The sequence below is a fragment of the Protopterus annectens genome, chromosome 11.part0 (genome assembly GCF_019279795.1).
Source record: "Protopterus annectens isolate FY-2018-M chromosome 11.part0, PAN1.0, whole genome shotgun sequence".
NCBI lineage: Eukaryota > Metazoa > Chordata > Ceratodontiformes > Protopteridae > Protopterus > Protopterus annectens.
Genome location: NC_056745.1, coordinates 922,059,650 through 922,077,980, shown reverse-complemented (window position 1 = coordinate 922,077,980; position 18,331 = coordinate 922,059,650). Strand labels below are relative to the sequence as shown.

Here is an 18,331-nt window from a genome sequence, read left to right as displayed (position 1 = left end):
AATCCAAATCCACTAGAGCCACGAGAGTGAGAGACTTGAACCTCAACACAGAAATAAATAGGACATGCTGGAGGGACAGATTCATAACCCAGAGGCTCCCTACACTCTGGAACAGAATCCCAGTCCATGTTAGGCAGAGCCCCTCACTGACTCTTTTCAAGAGAAATCTTGACGAGTGGATGGGAGATCGTAGGTTTACCCCAGGGGTTATCTCTTTGTCACTTCTAGACAGAGGCACAGTAAACTAAACCCTAAATGGGCACAGTATTATCATTCCAGGGGGTGGCGGAAGCCACACACACTCTGGCTAGGCTTATAAATGCCCTAGGGCAGATAGCCTAGTATGAACCTATGAACCTATCAGATGACACATACCTTTTAATGTTAACTACCACTTAAAGATAATAAGTATTGCACTAATACTCTACTTACAGGATACCATTTTGTTTTCTGCATCATTTCATAGCATTCACTACATACCTGATTACCTTTAAACAAGCCCAGCAGATAGGGATCTAGAGAGAAAGAGATCTGTGTACTATTACGGCACTTGCTGGAAAAATAAGCTATTACAAGAGCCAAATATTTTGCTTTACTGAGTAGTTCTGTGGTTTATGAAACACAAAGTGAACTACTAACAGTCACAAAATTTGGTTGACAGCATTCTGGTCATCTTGTCATAACTGGCAGAGCCCTAGTTAGGTCAGCTGGCAGCCTCTGCAATCCCCAGAGTGGCATCCCATCCTAAAATTTCCGAGGTATGGTCATCTCAGAGTTGGTATATATAAGTTCATGGGGCTTGCCCCCCACCCCACAAAAAGAAGTTTTAAGGAGAAGAGTGATTTTCGAGATTCACTGTTCTCTGAGTTTTCAGACTTTTTTTCAGCTTTTTGACACTCTGCATTTTGAGTGTCAACAATTCAATAGGGAGCCATTTATTTTTCAACACTTATTATGATGATCATCTACATCAATCCTAACAGGTTCTGAAAGATGGTGTCCAAATAGCTCACAATTAAAAATATCTCATCCTGAAATTATAAAGTAGATATTAGCTCACCAGACATTACTGACTGTAGCATGTCCATGTTAACACGAGCAAAGCTGTATTCTAGGTTTTGTAGAAAACTATTTCGCTCAGCAGAATTGCTGAAAACTTTGCATATCTTCTGCATCATTTTCACTGCCCAGTCCATGCAATACAAGTCTTTTTCACAGACCTACAGAAAGATGGAAGAGATACTGTTAGAAATTCTCATCCTAAGTTAGTACATGCATACCAACATGTATAAGCAGACTGCCTAAGTAATAATAAATACAAATAAAATCCATTTGTTTTACTGGTAGTGCCCACTTCAGTCAAAAAGTACAGTTGTGTAAGTAAACGTATCATAACAGTAGATGTTTGAATGATCACTGCTGCAGTAGCCTTAGCTATCTGGGTTATATCCTGCATAAGATATAACAGTTGGCTAACTTTCAAAGCTTCAGAACACTTTACATGCACCCAAACCATCAGTCAGCTTGAGATAGCTGACTAAAAAGACAGATTTGGGCACCAAGCTCTTCAGAGCTTTCATGCCAACAGAGAGAGAGAGTGAGACAGAAGCTGAGCCCTGAAAAGACAATGCTAGGAACAACAAAAAGTAAATGTTCACACATTGGCATAAACAACACATCAAAAAAGAGATACAGTTGTGTAAATAAAATTACCATAACAGTACGTGTTCAAATGATCATTGCTACAATAGCCCAAGTTATATGGGTTATATCCTGCATACATAGGATATAACAAATGGCCAGCTTCCACAGCCTCAGGGCACCTTCCACGTGGTAAGATCATGTTTCTCCCTGTTTGTTGATATACCAGACCACTGACATATTGTTTGTCTGGACTGAAATCAGAACAGTGGGGAGAGTGTCATGTAAGGCCTGCAACACTAGGTCACACGGATGACCACCCTCATCTCCAAAATGTTGAAGTGAAGATTGGCCCCCATTGGAGACCATGTGCTTAGGCATCTTTCCCAAGAAATGCCCCCCCCACCCCCACCCCGGGTACCCTAAGTGTGAACCATATATGGTCACTGTGGCTTTCTGCAGGGTACTGTAAGGAAGACAATCAGGAACTTTAGCCATGACTGCATATGAGTCCTGCATATTTTTGTTAGGGAGACCCGAAAACTCATGGACTGTCATCTGATTGACCACGGAGCCAATAGGATCCACTGAGGCACCCTCATATGATATCTTGCCAGAGGATCAAGGTGATAGCAGCTGCCATTGAGCTGAGAGGATGTAGGATCAATTTTGTAGGTGACTTCTGACTGGAAAATACAGTCAGTGCCTACTTGAGAAGACTGGAAATCCTGGTCTGTGGAAGACTGTCAATTTGTAGTTTCATGTCCAAAAGAGCTCCACTGAATTCCAAGGTCCTGATAGGGTAAAGTTTGGACTTGGTCTTATACACCACAATGCCTAGTGTTTAGCAAAGATGGACCAAGGAGTCCCTGGCATGGAGGAGAAGGGTTAGGGCAGTTATGAGCCAGTCATCCAGGTATGGGAATACTTGGAACCCCTGCAGCCTGAGCTGAGCTGCAACCACTTCTATGCACTTGGTGAACACCTGAGGGGCTGTGGTTAGACCAAAGGGCAGGACACTGAACTAGATATGACTGGCTCCCAGCTGGAAGGGGAGAAACCTTCTGGAGCATCTGTTCATTTTTATCTGGTAGTGTGTCCTGAAGGTCTATTGGGCACATCCAATTGTCCTTCCTTAGCAGTGGAAGGATGGACTGTACTATGACCATCCAGAATTTAATTTGCTTCACAAACTTGTTCAAATGACTTAGGTCCAAAACTGGCCTGATGTCCCTGTTTTTATTTATTTATTTATTTATTTTTTTTGGCACTAAAAAGAATCTTGAGTAAACTCCAGATTCTCACAGGTCAGGCCTTCTGGATGACTTGATTTTTTAGCAGATTTTTTTATTTCTAATGCTGCTGCTTCCTTTTGGAAGGGTGGATCATCAGGACGTTTCTTGAAGTGTGGCTGAAGGGAAAGAAAGGAGATGGAGTAGCCTCTGGCAATAATCCTCTGCAGCTAAACATCTTGAGTGATGGATGTCCAGGCTGTGGGGTGCAGGAATAAGAGCCCCTTGACTGCCACCAGAGTGCAGCAGTCAGGCCTATTAGAGAAAGGGCCCTGAAAGCCTTGGTTTTGTAAATCACTCTGTGACGTCCACCATTAGTGTCCCCCCCTGCCTCTGGGAGAGGTCTCCCAACAGGAGTGCTAGGAACAAGCCCTTGTGACTTGCAGAGCCATTGTTTCTTCTCTTCTGGTTTCTGGAAAAAGCCCTCAGGGGGGTTGGAGTAGAAAATCAGATTCCTATGGCAGACAGGGTCTTACCATCTTGCTCACTTATGGATAGTGATTCTTTAACTTCAAGACTGAAAAGTGTTGATCCATCATAGGGGACACTGATGAAGGATGTCTTAAAGTACTCTATAAAATTGCATAGGTGCATCCAGACATATCTCTTAATGGTATTGCCAGTGTCTGCAGATCTAGAAGCACCTTCTGTTGCACTGGTGATGAGGTGCATTGAGACAGAGTGTCTGGAGGGTAGACAACAGTGAGTCAACAGGCTTCCTGTCCTCAGCAGAGAGACTCTGAGAGAGATTTGGAGACGTTTTTGGCCATATACTTCTGGAAGTGTGTAATATGTGCCAAATAATTCAGTGCCCTGAGAATGAAAGTTGTTGAGGCATAGGGTCACTTCCCAAACCTGTCCAATGCCTGAAACTCCCTGTTTAGGGTATGAACAGTAGAACTCTCTTAAGACGGTCTCTTTTTGGTAGTTGCTTCTATCACCATAGAATCAACAGCAGGACCCTTGCTCAATAAGGATGATCTTTTGGGGAAACCAGAAATTTGACAGGCTTGCATTGGATTGGCTCAGCCACATCTGGTTTCTTCCATGCCTGCTTAGAGATTAAATCTACCATCTCATCTAAGGAGGGATCATCCAAGAAGTAGACACACCAGTCCCAAAGGGCTTGAGAAATACTGACTCCTCTTAGGACAGAGCTTCTGAAGCCCCCCCCCACACACACTTCTAGTAACTCTAGTATTTCACAGATTTTCTGTATTTCACAGAATGAGACATTTTCAAGGAGGAGATCTGAGGGACCCCTTCCCTTCATCAAAGTCAATATCTTCAGCTAGGGACTCTTGAGGGGAGTCAATGTGCCTCCTTTTGTATTTGTGTGTCTGAAGATCCTCTCTAGTGGAATGCTCTGGGGAGGGTTTGGAAGCTGACTGTGGGCCCTTAAAGTGGATGGACTCAAAGACTTTTAGAGGCTGGCTGTCCCAACAGGATAGAAAGAGCAGAATCAGTACCTAGGGGAAATCCTGCGGGGGTGGGATGGATCCAAGCCCAACAAGGAAGTTTGCTGTCTAGAATGAGACAGCACTCTCTGAAAAGCCTTGAATGTGGAGTTCAAGACAAGACCAGATACTATTAAAAGGGAGCTATGGCACCCAACCAGGATTGGTCTTGAAGTCCAGCTTGGCTCAGCTTCAAAGCTGATAGCAGAGCTGAGCTGTCCAGCGCCGATACTCTAAGAAGAAAGGATGGCTCCAAGAATCTGAGAGTCAAACCTGTTCCTCCAAGGACATAAGAGGATAAGAGTAAAAGATCAGGAGGCCAAGGATGGAGTATAGCATACCTCAGTGATTGCCCCTTGGGAAGGATTAGGGAAAAGAAATGGTGCATTTGGTGTTAAAGAGAGTTACAAAGAGATCACAATACAGTTAGCCCAAGAGGCTGAAAATCTCCACAGCTACTGATGGACTGACGGACAACATGTGAGGCATTAAAATGCTACTGCTCAATTCATCTGCTAGAATGTGGAATTTCCTCGAATATGCATTGCTAGAGAAAGTGTTGTGAGGACATAGCCCATGGCCAAACCATTATGGTCAATCAACAGAGAGGGTAGGATCGGGTTCCACCTTACTTGTTTATGCAGTAGACCACTACCTTGTTGTCAGTCTGGACTGAGATCACACCTTTGGAGAGGCAGTCATGAAAAGCCTGCAACACTAGAAGGACTGCTATCATCTCCAAAATACTGATGTGCAGATAAGCCTCTGACTGAGACCAAGTACTTTGATGTCTTCCCTTCATAATGCCTCCCCGCAACAAGACGGAAGTGTCTGTAGGCATTATGGCCCTGGATTACGGAAGAAGAAATGGACATCCTGAGACAACATGGTCTGATGTCAGCCACCATGAAATGTGACAATGACAAATCTCAGTAAGGTGAATATGAAAGCTCATATGATGAGTTATTATAGACCACTGGACTGAAAGATTCCACTGAAGAACCCTCATGAAATACCTGGCTAAAGGAACAAGAGAGATTGCAGTGGCCATCATCCAGAAAAGGTGAAGAACCAAGTTGCGTCTGAAGCAGCAGAATTTGATTGGCCTGAAGATGTAGGAATTACAACCTTGAGGGCAGAAGTCTGGCAATCTGACTGGTTGTATCCAGGTGGAGGCCAATAAATTCTAGAGCTTGGCTAGGTTTCGGGTTGGATTTGTTGAAACTAACTATAATGTCCAAGGGAAGGCACAAATGGAGCAAATAGTCTGTAGCCTGAAGCAAAGATTCCAGTGAAGTCATCCAGGTGCAGTAAGACCTGGAATTCCTGCAGCCTGTGCTAAGCTGCCACCACTGCCATGCACTTGGTGCACCCCTAGGGAGGCTATGTTGAGGTCAAAGAACAGTGCTCAAAACTGGTAATAACTGGCACAAGCCTGAAGCATGGAAACTTCCAGGAATGCCTTGCTGTCTTTATGTGGTAACAAGCATTCCTGAATCCCACTGCGTGCATCCCATTGTCCATCCTAGGAGAGGCAGTATGTGCACTTCCCAAATTGGTCCAATATGCATGACTTCCTGGGGATGAACAGATGCATCTTTCTTTGGAGTTCTCTCATTGTGGCTGTGGTAACAACAATTGCATCAAATGCAAGACCCTAGACCTATCCTTGGGTGGAATCAAAATGTTTTCAGGCTTGCAGAGAACTGGCTCCACCACAAGGTCGATGAACAAGTTGGGGGGGGGGTACCTAAGACATGGATAGGCCCACTTCAAAGTCCTCAATAAACACCATATTTTCAGGGGAAGGGGCTTTGGAGGTCCATCTTCTTTCACTGTCTTTGTCTGAAAAGATCTGAAGCCTGCATAAACTAAAGCAGTGTTGGTGATTCCCTGCTGGGTGAGAAAATCTATATATTTTTTTTGTCTGCAACCTTTTAGAGCTGCTTTCTTATACCTGCTGCATTTTGTTTTCTGTTTTAAGAACTCTGCTTGGCCCGGTATTTTTGTTCTATATGAGAAGTGGACACAAATTATCTAGGCTGCTCTTTTCACATGTTTTCATTGGTTAAATTGTCTATTGAGTGATACTTAAATACTCAGTGAAATTCTGGGCCTCTGCATTTGACTGAAAGATTTGAAGCCTGCATAAACTAAAGCACTGCTGGTGATTCCCTGCTGGGTAAGAAAAAAAAGAAGTTATGTACTCACCATAACGTTCCATGTGTGTTGCCCATCTCGGCTTCATTCTTCACTGGCTGGGTTTGGAGACTTGGCCTTATACAAAAGCTCGAGGTCTTCCACTAGCTCATGGCTGTAACCCTATCCCATCACACCCTAGGAAAGCTCCCCAGATCTTGTTCACTGATATAAAACTAAGTAAATAAAAAAAAATATCAAAAACTTACAGAGTAATGGAGAAGGTCAGAGAACATTTATTTCCAATTGTAATTGCTCTGTCCTCCAGGAGCCAAAGGTAGGGGGAAGAAGGGTGGGATGTAAGGATGAAGGCGAGATGGACAACACACATGGAACACTATGGTAAGTACATAACTTCTTTATGTGATGTTGTCCTATCTCACCTTCATTCTTCACTGGTTGGGACAGCATCCCTAGCACTATCTTTCTTGGGTGGCTCATGGGAGAATATTCTTCAGAACATTGGATCCAAAAGAGGCCCTGTACCTGGAGGCCAAATCCACATTTAATGAGTGATAAAGGTATGAGGCCTTGCCCATGTTGCTGCAGCACAAATGTTATCAATTGGTAGTCTAGCCCGAAAGGCAGAAGAGGTTGCTATGGCTCTTGCAGAATGACCTTTTACTTTATAGGAGAGTTCTTTGTTTTGAGATTTATAAGTAGAGGTAATGCAATCTGACTGCCATTTCGAAAGTGTGACTTTAGAAACTGGAGCACCTTTCTTGGAGTCTGAAAATGATACAAATAATTGGTCAGATTTTCTGAAGTCCTATGTCCTGTGTAGGTAGAAATGTAATTGTCTATGTACATCTAGTTGGTGTAGCATGTATTCTGCCTTGTTGCCATAGTTGGGGAAAAAACTGGTAGTTCTGTGGATTGGTTCAAATTTGGCTGAGAGCATACTTTGGGTAGAAAGTATGGTTTTGTTCATAGGAATACCCTATCTTTGTGAAAAAGCATGTAGGAGGACTATAGACAATGCTTGTAGCTCTGAAACTCTTCTAGCAGAAGTGATGGCTATCAAAAGAATTGTTTTCGTTTTCCAAGTTAAATATTTTAGATTACAGGATGATGCTGGTTCAAAAGGGGAAAGAATTACATGGGATAAAATGAAATTCAGGTCCCATGGTGCTAGAGGGGTTTAATAGGTAGTCTTAATAAAACACTGCCCCTAAGAAAAGACTTGCAAATTCTGTGGGACATCACATTCTGTCCTGATTTACCTAGATGGAAGTTAGATATGACTGCTAACTGAACTCGAATAGTAGCTGCAGCTGCGCCTTCATTAAATAGCTTTGCTAAGAATTCAAGATTGGAGGGGATTGTGGCAGAGAAGAGGTCAATGTGATTATTCAAGGCCCAAAAAGAAAATCTTTTTCATTTACTGATATATAACTTCCTAGTTGAAGCTTTATGAGACGAGATCAGGATATGCTTCATTGACAGAGAAAGGTTAGGGAGCCTGGCTATGTTTGGAATCAGAGCAGTCAAGCTGCCAATTTGAGAGTTTGAAGAGAGGGGTGGGGGATTCCTGATGCATGAGTCAGAAGGCCTGGAACTGGGTCCAGAATCCACAGCTCCTCCTGGAGATGAGGCCAAAGGAAGGGGAATCAGATATGACAAAGCCAGTATGTCAGATTCCTTCCCAAGGAACTGGCTTTCTGAAGAACTTTTGTTATCAGTGGAAAGGGAGGGAAGGCATAGAGGAGACCTGAGGGCCAGTCATGTACAAGTGCATCCCTTGATGACTCCCCCAGAGGGGGATCAGGGAAAAATAGTTGCTGCAGTTGGCATTCATGTATGTGGGAAAAATGTTGCAACAAGGTTGGCCCCACTTGCGGAAAATCATGTGGCTGCTTCCTGTTTTAGGCACCACTCGTGAGGCATCAGAATCGCTCTGCTGAGTTTGCCCGCTATCATGTTGGATTTCCCTGGGATGTGCATTGCTACCAGAAAGCATTGGGAGGAGGTTGCCCACTGCCATACTCTCAGGGCCTCTCAACAAAGAGGATAAGACCTCGTTCCTCCTTGCTTGTTTATGTAACATACAACTGACATGTTGTCTGTATTGCAATAGTTCCTAGCAGAAGAGAATCTTGGAATGCTTGCAACGCTAGAAGCACCGCTCTCATCTCTAGGCTATTGATGTGCAAATGGGCCTTGTGATCCTGCCAAGTGCCTTGGACTGTCCTGCCCAGATAATGCCCCCTCCCACCCTATCTGGGAAGCATCTGTGGTCACCGTGGCTATTGGTTATGGAAGAACAAAGGGTTGACCTAATGTCACATGAGTGGAGTGAAGCCACCAACGAATGTCCTTCTCTGATAGTAGATGCTCGGTGGTGGCAGTTAGGAGCCAGTCGTCTAGGTATGGAAACACTCTGAATCCTAGGTGTCTCAAGTCAGCCGTGACTACTGCAATACACTTGGTGAACACTCTGGGGGCTGTAGGGAGACCAAAGGGCATTGCTCGAACCTGGTAGTCAATGGCTCTGAGCCAAAAGTGCAAATGACTCCTGGATTGCCTGTCCATCTTTATGTTGTAGTATGCATCCTGGAGATCTATACAGCACATCCACTTGTTTTGTCCCAGAAAAGGTAGTATCAGCTGCAGTGTTACCATCCAGAACTTTGATTTTCTTACTGACTTGTTTAATCTGCTGAGATCCAGGATGGGTCTCCTGTTTTCTTTGGAACTAAAAAGAACCTTGAGTAAGTTCCGGATCCTTTTTGGTCTGTAGGGACTGTCTGGATGACTCTTTTTTTCTAGATAATTTTGAATTTCTAGAGTTGCCTGTTCCCTTTGACTGGGTGGAATGTCCAGGATGTTGTTTATGTTTGGGACTGGAAGAGAAAAGGGTATAAAGTAACCTCTGGATACAATGCTTTCAACCCACTTGTCTTTTGTTATTTTTAGCCAGGCTTCTGGGTACAAAGATAAGCAACCCCCAACTGCCTCCAGAGATGTACAGACAGGCCTCCTTTTAGGAGCGCTGGAAGGGCTTACCAAGGAAAGATTCCCTGACAGAAAAAACAACAGAAAGATCCTCTGAAGAACAATTTATTCCAAAATAGATTTTCCTGACACCCTGATTTTGCAGACCCCCTCTGCCACATGGCCAGTGTCTTCCATTACTGCTTCCTTCTCTGCCCCTGGGGGAAGAATCACCATGTGTGTCTTGGAAAGCTCTCTGGGATTTCCAGAACCACATTCTCCCTACTTTTGACCTTTTGGGTAAGGTCTAGAAGGTAGGGAAAAATGAACTCCTATGGCAGAGATAGTTCTTCCTTCTTGTTCACACCTGGTTAGTGTGTCTCTGACTTTTTGCCCGAACAGAGACGAGCCATTGAAGGGGGCATTAACAAAAGAAGATTTGAAGGGCTCCATAAAGTCAAAAAAGTGCATCCAGGAGTGTCTCCTTAGAGAAATTTCTGAACCCGCTGCCCTACTTGCTCCATCCGCTGCATAGGAAATGAGTCTCATAGAGGAGTTGACCAATGAATTTAAAGTCGAGAGCTAAGATGAAACCTCCGATACCCCTTCAGCTACTGAACCTTGGAGAGTATCCTCTAGCTCTTTCAGGAGACCTCTCTGAAGTCTTGTAAAGTGGGTGAAATAAGAGCAAAAGTTGCTGAAGAAAACATGCGCTTTCCATATCTGTCCATTGTACAAGACTCCTTGCTCGGCAGATGGACAGAAGAGGATGTCTCTGAAAGCTCCTTTATGGTGGCCGCCGCCAACACCATAGAATCTACTGGGACCCCATTTGTAAGAAAACTCTTGTCAGTAGGAGAGGTGATAAACTTGTCTGGCTTCCGAGGAACAGGCTTCACTGAGTCTGGAGACTCCCATGCCTTTCGACAAACTAGGTCCATGAGTTCATCAAAAGGCGGAGACACCCAAGTGGCAGAATGGTGAGACCAAAAATCCTTCAGGCATACAGACTACTCCTCAGAAGGATTGATGGGGAACTAGCCACCTCTCCGCTTAAGTATTTCCAGGATGTCTGCAAAGGAGGCATACTCAGAGGGCGACCATGGGTGTGGGGACCCTTCTGACTCATCAAGGTCTGTATCGGATGTGATGGACTCCTCTGGGGAGTCTAAATGCTTCCCTCTTGCATAGTCTCTTCTGAGGGACCACTTTGGAAGGGTATTCTGGAGAGGTTTCAGAAGAGAGGGGTTCACTCAATGGGGCATCCTGAGGCTTAGGGTCTCCTCATCTCTGTGGATGCAGTGGTGCTGAGATAGGCACCGGTGCCTTAGGGGTAAAAATGCCCGGACCTGAGAGTGGACTTGTCTGTGGAGGCAGCACTCTCCTCATCACCTCGAATGCCTCCCACCCCTGATCCGAGGAAACTCCCAGCTCTGAAGAACCAGAGGGTATCCCCGAGCCAAAGGGGTTGGCTCTGAGGCAGATGTCGGAACCAAGCTCACCCACACCTAAGCCCCGAGAGGCAAAGTCAGAAACAACAACTGTCTGATCCGACTCTCCTCCCCAGACCCAACCGGAGAGCATCAGCTCCTAGACTTCTCGAGTTCAGATGGAACTGAGGATGTCGAAGCAGTAGTCAGACTGGAAGATCCTGGGATAGGTCTCGGGTCCAATGATTCCACTACTACCAGTTCTAGGCATTCTGGCTCCGAAGTCAGAGATCGGCTCGGCTTGGAGAAAGAATCGATGGAGAAAGGGTAGGGTTGGTTGGATCTGAAACCCTCTGGGTTGGATCTGACAACAATTTGGCAAGCACCAGTGTCTTCAACAGCCTCCACAGCATGCGATCCACATCATCATCAGAAAGGCTCCTGGAGGATCGAGTGGAGGGGGCAGGAGATCTTGAAGTGTGTAGTAAGGGGGATCTCAAAGTTGGATATACCGGCTCCAATTCAGGGGACCAGCTCCATACATGAAATATCAATGGCTCTGAAATTGAAGGAGCTGGGGTAGAAGGCTTCTCGGGCTGACAGTCTTCGGGTCCAAAGATGACACTTTTTGTAATTTTTTAGTTGGCTGTGACTGAGCCTCTGAGGAAGATGATCTTTTCCCTGATTTTTCTGATTTTGAAGGAGGGGAATGGGCTGATTTTGAAGGACCTTGGCCTTTTTCTAAAGCTTCTGAAAAGGGGGTCTTCAATAAACCTCTTAAAATCAATTTATTCTTCCTCTCCATTAATAGTCTGTGACAGAAGGAGTGGCAAATGACACAAGACTCCTGAAGGTGTACTGCTCCGAGACAGTACACAAAATCTGCACGTCCGTCAGTAACAGACATTTTTTGGCTGCACTTTGTACATTTTTTAAAGCCTGAAGGTTTACTATCCTTAGATTGCTTAGTAGACATCCTAGAAAAAACACGACAGTAACAGCAAAAAACTAACTATCACTAGATAAATATAAGAAGTTATGTACTCACCATAACGTTCCATCTGAGTAGGTAAACTTCATTTGTCAGCAACCTATGGGGATTTGGATCCGACCTCGGATCCGAGCCGGCAGTTTTCAACAGCTTTAGATCCGAGCTCCAAGCTCCTCCCCTACCCATAATCCCCTGCCAACCCTGACTGACCTCAGATCAAGTTTGCCCAAAGCAGATACTGCCCGAAGACTAATACTTTCAGATAAGTGGGTAACACCCATGGACCTGAGTATGAAACATTCATAAGTGAGGGGGCAGGAGGGAGGGACGGTTGCTGACAAATGAAGTTTACCTACTCAGATGGAACATTATGGTGAGTACATAACTTCTTAATCTGAAGTAGTTAACTTCATTTGTGCAGCAACCTATGGGACAGAGTCCCCAGCTACCTGAACCTTGGGCGGCCTTCATGGAAGGATGTTTCGGAGCACTGCAGAGCCAAAGGATGCTTTCCCTCTGGAGATAATGTCCAATTTATAGTGACTGATAAAGGTATGAGATGAGGCCCAAGTGGCTGCTGAACAAATATCATCCAAAGAGACTCTAGCTCTAAAAGCTGCAGAAGTAGACATAAACCGAGCAGAGTGGGCATGGACTCCCTGAGGTGCGGGCCTGCCAGAACTTTCATATGCTAAAAGGATACACTGCGAGATCCATCTAGACAGCGTGACTTTAGACACAGATTTACCCAAGTTAAATTTGGCAAAGGAGACGGACAACTGGTCAGATTGCCTATGACCAGATGACCTGTGGATGTAGAAGCGAAGTTGTCTATGCACATCCAGTGAGTGTAGTTTATATTCCCCTTTGTTTTGGTAATTAGGGAAGAAGACTGGTAGGTTGATGGACTGGTTAATATTCAATTCAGAGGCAATCTTGGGAAGAAAGGAGGGATTGGTCCTGAGGTAAACTCTATCCTTGTGAAAAGTCAAATATGAGGGTTTTACACAGAGGGCCTGTAGTTCAGAGACCCTTCGAGCCGAGGTGATAGCGACAAGAAAGGCTGTTTTCCATGACAAGAATTTAAGATCTACTGAAGCTGCAGGCTCAAATGGGGGAGCTGTTAAGGCCTGAAGCACCAGCGTTAAATCCCAAGGAGGGACTACATCCTTCACTGGAGGTCTGAGCAGAAAGGTGCCCTTCAAAAAGGTCTTACACAATTTTGTGGTGATCAAAGGGCCCAGCTCATTTCCCACGTGATAATGAGAGATAGCTGCTAGTTGAACCTTGACTGTGGAGGAGCTAGCCCCCTGATGAAACAGCCCTGACAGGAAGTCTAATAACGCTGGCAAAGGAGCTGTGAAAGGATCCATATTTCAACGTTCCGCCCAAATGGAGAAATGTTTCCATTTGCTACTATAGACCTTTCTAGTAGAAGGCTTGTGCGCTGCTACTAGAATAGTTTTAACTGGGGAAGAGATACCGGGAGTCCTAGCTACAAGTGGAACTGGAGCAGCCAAAATGTGAGCTTGAGATTGTCCAGATTCGGGAGTGGGAGATCTAGGGGGTGGGATATTAGAGCCGGACGGGGATCCAGAATCCAAGGGGGATTCACCAGATGAGACCAAAGGTAAGGGAACCAGGGTTGACGAGGCCAGAATGGGGCAATGAGGATTATCCTGCTCCCCAACCGGCTGGCTTTCTGCAAAAACTTCAGCATCAGAGGAAGAGGAGGGTAAGCATAAAGTAGACCGGGAGGCCAAGCATGCACCAGAGCGTCTCTCGGAGGTTCCCCGGAGGGGGAAATGAGAGCGAAGTAGTCAGAGGGAGAAGCAAAGAGATCGCAACAGGGTTGACCCCATTCGTCGAAAATCTGATTCGCTATCTCAGGATTCAGAGACCACTCGTGTGGTAACAGGATGGTGCAACTTAGTCTGTCCGCTAGGATGTTGGGACCACCCCGGAATGTGCGTTGCTATAAGAAAGCGGTTGGTGGAGATCGCCCATTCCCACACCCGCATGGCCTCTCGATAGAGTGGGTAGGACCTGGTTCCCCCTTGTTTGTTGATGTACCAGGCAACAGACATATTGTCTGACTGAATCGCAATAGTTCCTACAGGAAGAAGGTGCTGAAGTGCTTGCAACGCTAACAGCACTGCCCTCATCTCTAGGACATTTATATGCAGAGAGGTCTCCGTGGGGTCCCACGTGCCTTGGACTGTCCTGCCCGAACAATGCCCCCCCCACCCGAGGCGGGAGGCATCCGTGGTCACTGTGGCTAGGGGAGGGGCCATGGAAAAGGGGCGTCCTTCCTGGAGATTCTGAGATTGGAGCCACCATAAGAGGGCCCTCTTGCAAGCCCTGCTGAGGGGAATGGGATGGCTCAGAGGAAATCGAAGGAAGGACCACTGGACGTGGAGGCTCCATTGCAAGACCCTCATGTTCAAACACACCATTGGCAAAAGGTTGATTGCCGCCGCCATCAAGCCTAGAGCCCTCAGGACCAATTCTGCTGGAGGAGCTGGAGAATGTAGAATGGCCCGCACATGTAGCCTCAGGGTTCGTAGGCGGTCTGTGGTCAAGAAAGCTAGGAGCTGGTTTGTGTCTAATTTTGCCCCTATGAAGTCTATAGTCTGAGTCGGGGTAAGAGATGACTTCTCTATGTTGATAGTGATCCCCAGGTGGGGAGCTAGACGAAGAAAGTAGTTTCTGGCTGCGCAGGGTAGATGCCTTGTCAGGGCGGTCAGGAGCCAGTCGTCCAGGTACGGGTAGACCTGGAGTCCCTGAAGCCTCAGGTGGGCCGCAATCACTGCTAACACTTTGGTGAACACCCTGGGGGCTGTGGTGAGACCAAAGGGAAGGACCCTGAATTGGAAATGACTGGCTCCTAGCCGGAAGCGAAGGAACATTCTGGATCGCCTGTCCATCAGAATGTGGAAGTACTCATCCTTGAGGTCTGTAGAGCACATCCAGTTGTTCTCCCGCAAATGGGGTAGAATGGATTGAAGGGTGACCATGCAGAACTTCTCTTTGGTTACTGACAGGTTCAGGGAGGAGAAGTCGAGGATAGGTCTTAAGTCCCCCGTCTTTTTTGGCACCAAAAAGAACCTAGAGTAAAACCCTGACCCGCACTGGTCTGGGGGGACGTGTTGGATGGCTCTTTTTCCCAGCAACTGTTGGATTTCTGTTGCTGCGGCCTCCCTCTGATCGGGTGGGACATCGAGGAGGTATCTGGGGCTGTGTGGGTAAAGAGAAAAGGGAATCAGATATCCTCTGGATATAACGTGAAGCACCCAGCGGTCTGTCGTGATGGACTCCCAAGCTGCTAGGTGCTTCGAGAAATGCCCCCCGACTGCCTCCAGAGGGGAGCAGTCGGGCAACCCCTCAGGGGTGTTGCGTGGGTTGGTCCGAGAAGGGTTCTCTGGATCCAAAGTTGCGCTGGCCCCCTCTGCCTCTAGGGCGGCGTCCACCCTGCCCTCCTCTGCTGCGGAAGGGCTGGGAGTCTGGAGCAGGACGGGACTGTTCCGACTTCCGGATCCACATCTTCTTCTGTCCCTTTTGGTTCTTGGAGAAGGACCTCTGGGGAGCAGAGAAGCGGACTCCGATGGCAGACAACGTCTTCCCATCCTTCTCACTCTGGACCAAGGTATCGTGAACAGTTTTGCCAAAGAGGGCAGAACCATCGAAAGGGGCATTAGCGAAAGACACCTTTAAGGGTTCTGCAAAATCACAGTGCCGGAGCCAGGCCTGATGCCTCATGACAAGGCCCGCTCCTCTGGCTCTAGCGACTCCCTCCGTGGCATGGGATAGAAGCCGCATAGAGGTGTTTGATATGGATCGGAGAGTGGCCATCCGGGTGGAGTGCAAACGTTTGTCCTCCACCGACATGGACTCGGGGGGTGACGCAGCATACTCTTTGATAAGGTCCCGCTGCAGCCGAAGCACATGTGCCATGTAGTTCAGTGACCTCACAGAGAAGGTAGCCGAACTAAAGACCCGCTTCCCTAAACAGTCCATCGACTGAGACTCCTTGCTTGGCGGATGAACCGAGGGACTCTCCTGAGCTAGTTCCCTCTTGGTGGCAGCCGCCACCAACATGGCATCTACAGGGGGACCCTTACTCCAATGGGACTTGTCAGAGGGTGGGCTAAGAATTTTGTCCGGGCACTTGGGGACTGGCTCCACAGTGTCTGGCTCCTTCCACACCCTGGTAGTAATCAAATCTACCAGGGGGTCGGCCTGAGGGGACACCCAAGAGGTAGACGGGTCTGCTTCAAATGCCTCCAGGAACACGGATTCATCCGAAGTAGGCTTTGGGGCAGACCACCCCCCTTTATCCTGAGCATCTCCATGATGTCACCAAATGAGACATCTTTGGGGGGGGTTATTTTGGGGAGCCTTCCCCCTCCTCCAAATCCGTGTCCTCAGTCAAGGACTTGGGGGAGTCCAGGTGCCTCCTTTTGCACTTTCACTTGTGAGGAACATCCTCGGGGGGGCTGTCCGAGGAGGTCTCACCAGCCACATCTTGTTCCAAAAGAACGACCTGGGACGTCAGAGCAGGCTGTCCCTGGGGCCGGGTGATGGAAGTCGGGCCCAACTGAGAAGGAGTGCAGGGTGGAGCCGTGGCAAGGGCCGGGGGCCTGGATTCTCTCAACAGGACCCTCTCCACCACGTCGAATGCCGAGGGAGAGCTGCTCTCTCTGGGATCCGACAGCAGACCCTCCCTTGGATCAGATGGACGGATCGAAGCCGGCGCCGAAGCAATCGGATCCGACGGACCAGTATGCTCCGACCCGGACGGAGCCGAAGGCATACCGATACCGCTGGATCTGAAGCTCAGCCCTCAGCTCCGAGAGCTCGGATCCGAAGAAAATGGACCCGACAGACTCGAGGGAAGTGTTGGCGTCGAAGTACCCGAGACTATCAGCGCTGACACCCCCCCGGCTCCAAGGCTGCCTGGCTCCAAAGACTCCGAGCCTGGGAAGCTGGACGGAAAAGGAGCTATCGGGGCAAAAAAAGGGGTCGAGCTCCCCACGGGGGGGGGGGGGGCAGGAGCACTCCCATCTGCATTTGGGCCTGGAGGAATCTTCTCATCATCCGGTCCAAATCTGCATCCGTGAGACTTCGAGTAGATCTCGATGAGGCCACCGAGGTGGGATGGGAGTGTTGCCTCGATGACCTCGAAGGAGATCGGATCTCCTCCTCCTCAGGACCCGGTGAAAAGCACGGGGACCGGATCCAAGATGGAGGAGACCCAGAAGTCCTGGAGGGAGAAGACCGCTTAGCCGGGGGGGGGGGGCCGAAGCAGAGGCCTCGGCCCGCCGCTTGTAGTGCTTCTCCCTCCTTTTCTCTTTCCTGGCCTCCCTCTCCTCTGGGCCTAAGGCAGGAGGTTGAGTCCCGGCCGGGGGGAGGGAAGCAGGAGTGGCAGCCGCTGCAGCAGGAGCCACAGGAGGACTGGAGGTAGAAGCCGAATCCGGGGTCAGAAGACCCGCCAGAATCAGCTTGGACCTCCGGTCCTTGAGTGCCCTGGGGTTGAACGCCGCACAGATGGAACAACCAGAAGACAGGTGTTCAACCCCAAGGCTACACACCAGTGTGGCCATCCGCCGGGGACAGCTTATGGCCACACTCGGTGCACTTAGAGAAGATCAATTTTGGGGCCTCAGCCATTTAAACTAAGAGAGAACACACACATAGGCCCCAAACACACACACACACACAACCCTAACGGAATCACGAAGGAAGGGGGAGGTAAAAGACCAAAAAAAATATAAGTTAAACTAGAGAGGGGTTTTACAAAAAGGGACCTGAAAACACATACACATAAAAAACAAAAGAAAGAAGAGAAAAAGGGGTAATTTTTTCTCACAAAAGTCACAAAGGCTTGGAGCTGTAGATCAAGCTGCTGTTGGATAACCGCGGCAAACTAGATCTGAGGTCAGTCAGGGTTGGCAGGGGATTATGGGTAGGGGGAGGAGGTTGGATCTAAAGCTGTTGAAAACTGCCGGCTGGGATCCGAGGTCGGATCCAAATCCCCATAGGTTGCTGCACAAATGAAGTTAACTACTTCAGATTATATGTAATACAACAAGTTTTTTTTTTGTATATATAACAATGATAAAGAGACAAAAAAGCTCTCTAAATTAAATGGGCCAAGGCAGTCTTCTAACTTAAATGGGCTAGCCTGGTAATTTAACAATGAACACCAAGGAGAAAGAAAACCTTGAGGTGAAAAAATGGCCCTCTAACTTAAACAAGTTAAGGGTAAAGGAAAAGAAGCCCTAAATAAAAACGAGTTAAAGGGAATTAAATTTTTAAGCTGGGACAGGGTAAGGGAAACACAGACAAAAAGCAGCAGAAGTGAACACTCTAAAACTACTTAGCAAA

General features: G+C 47.3%; 1 protein-coding gene across 1 annotated transcript in view; it reads right to left on the bottom strand.

The window, feature by feature from the left end:
- Positions 1–18,331, bottom strand: part of LOC122815006 (F-box only protein 47-like) — a 1,240,869-nt gene that overhangs the window by 226,615 nt on the left and 995,923 nt on the right. Inside the window, exon 6 of the mRNA XM_044087259.1 lies at positions 1,061–1,220. Coding sequence (XP_043943194.1) covers positions 1,061–1,220 — 160 coding nt within the window. The remainder of the gene's footprint in view (positions 1–1,060; positions 1,221–18,331) is intronic.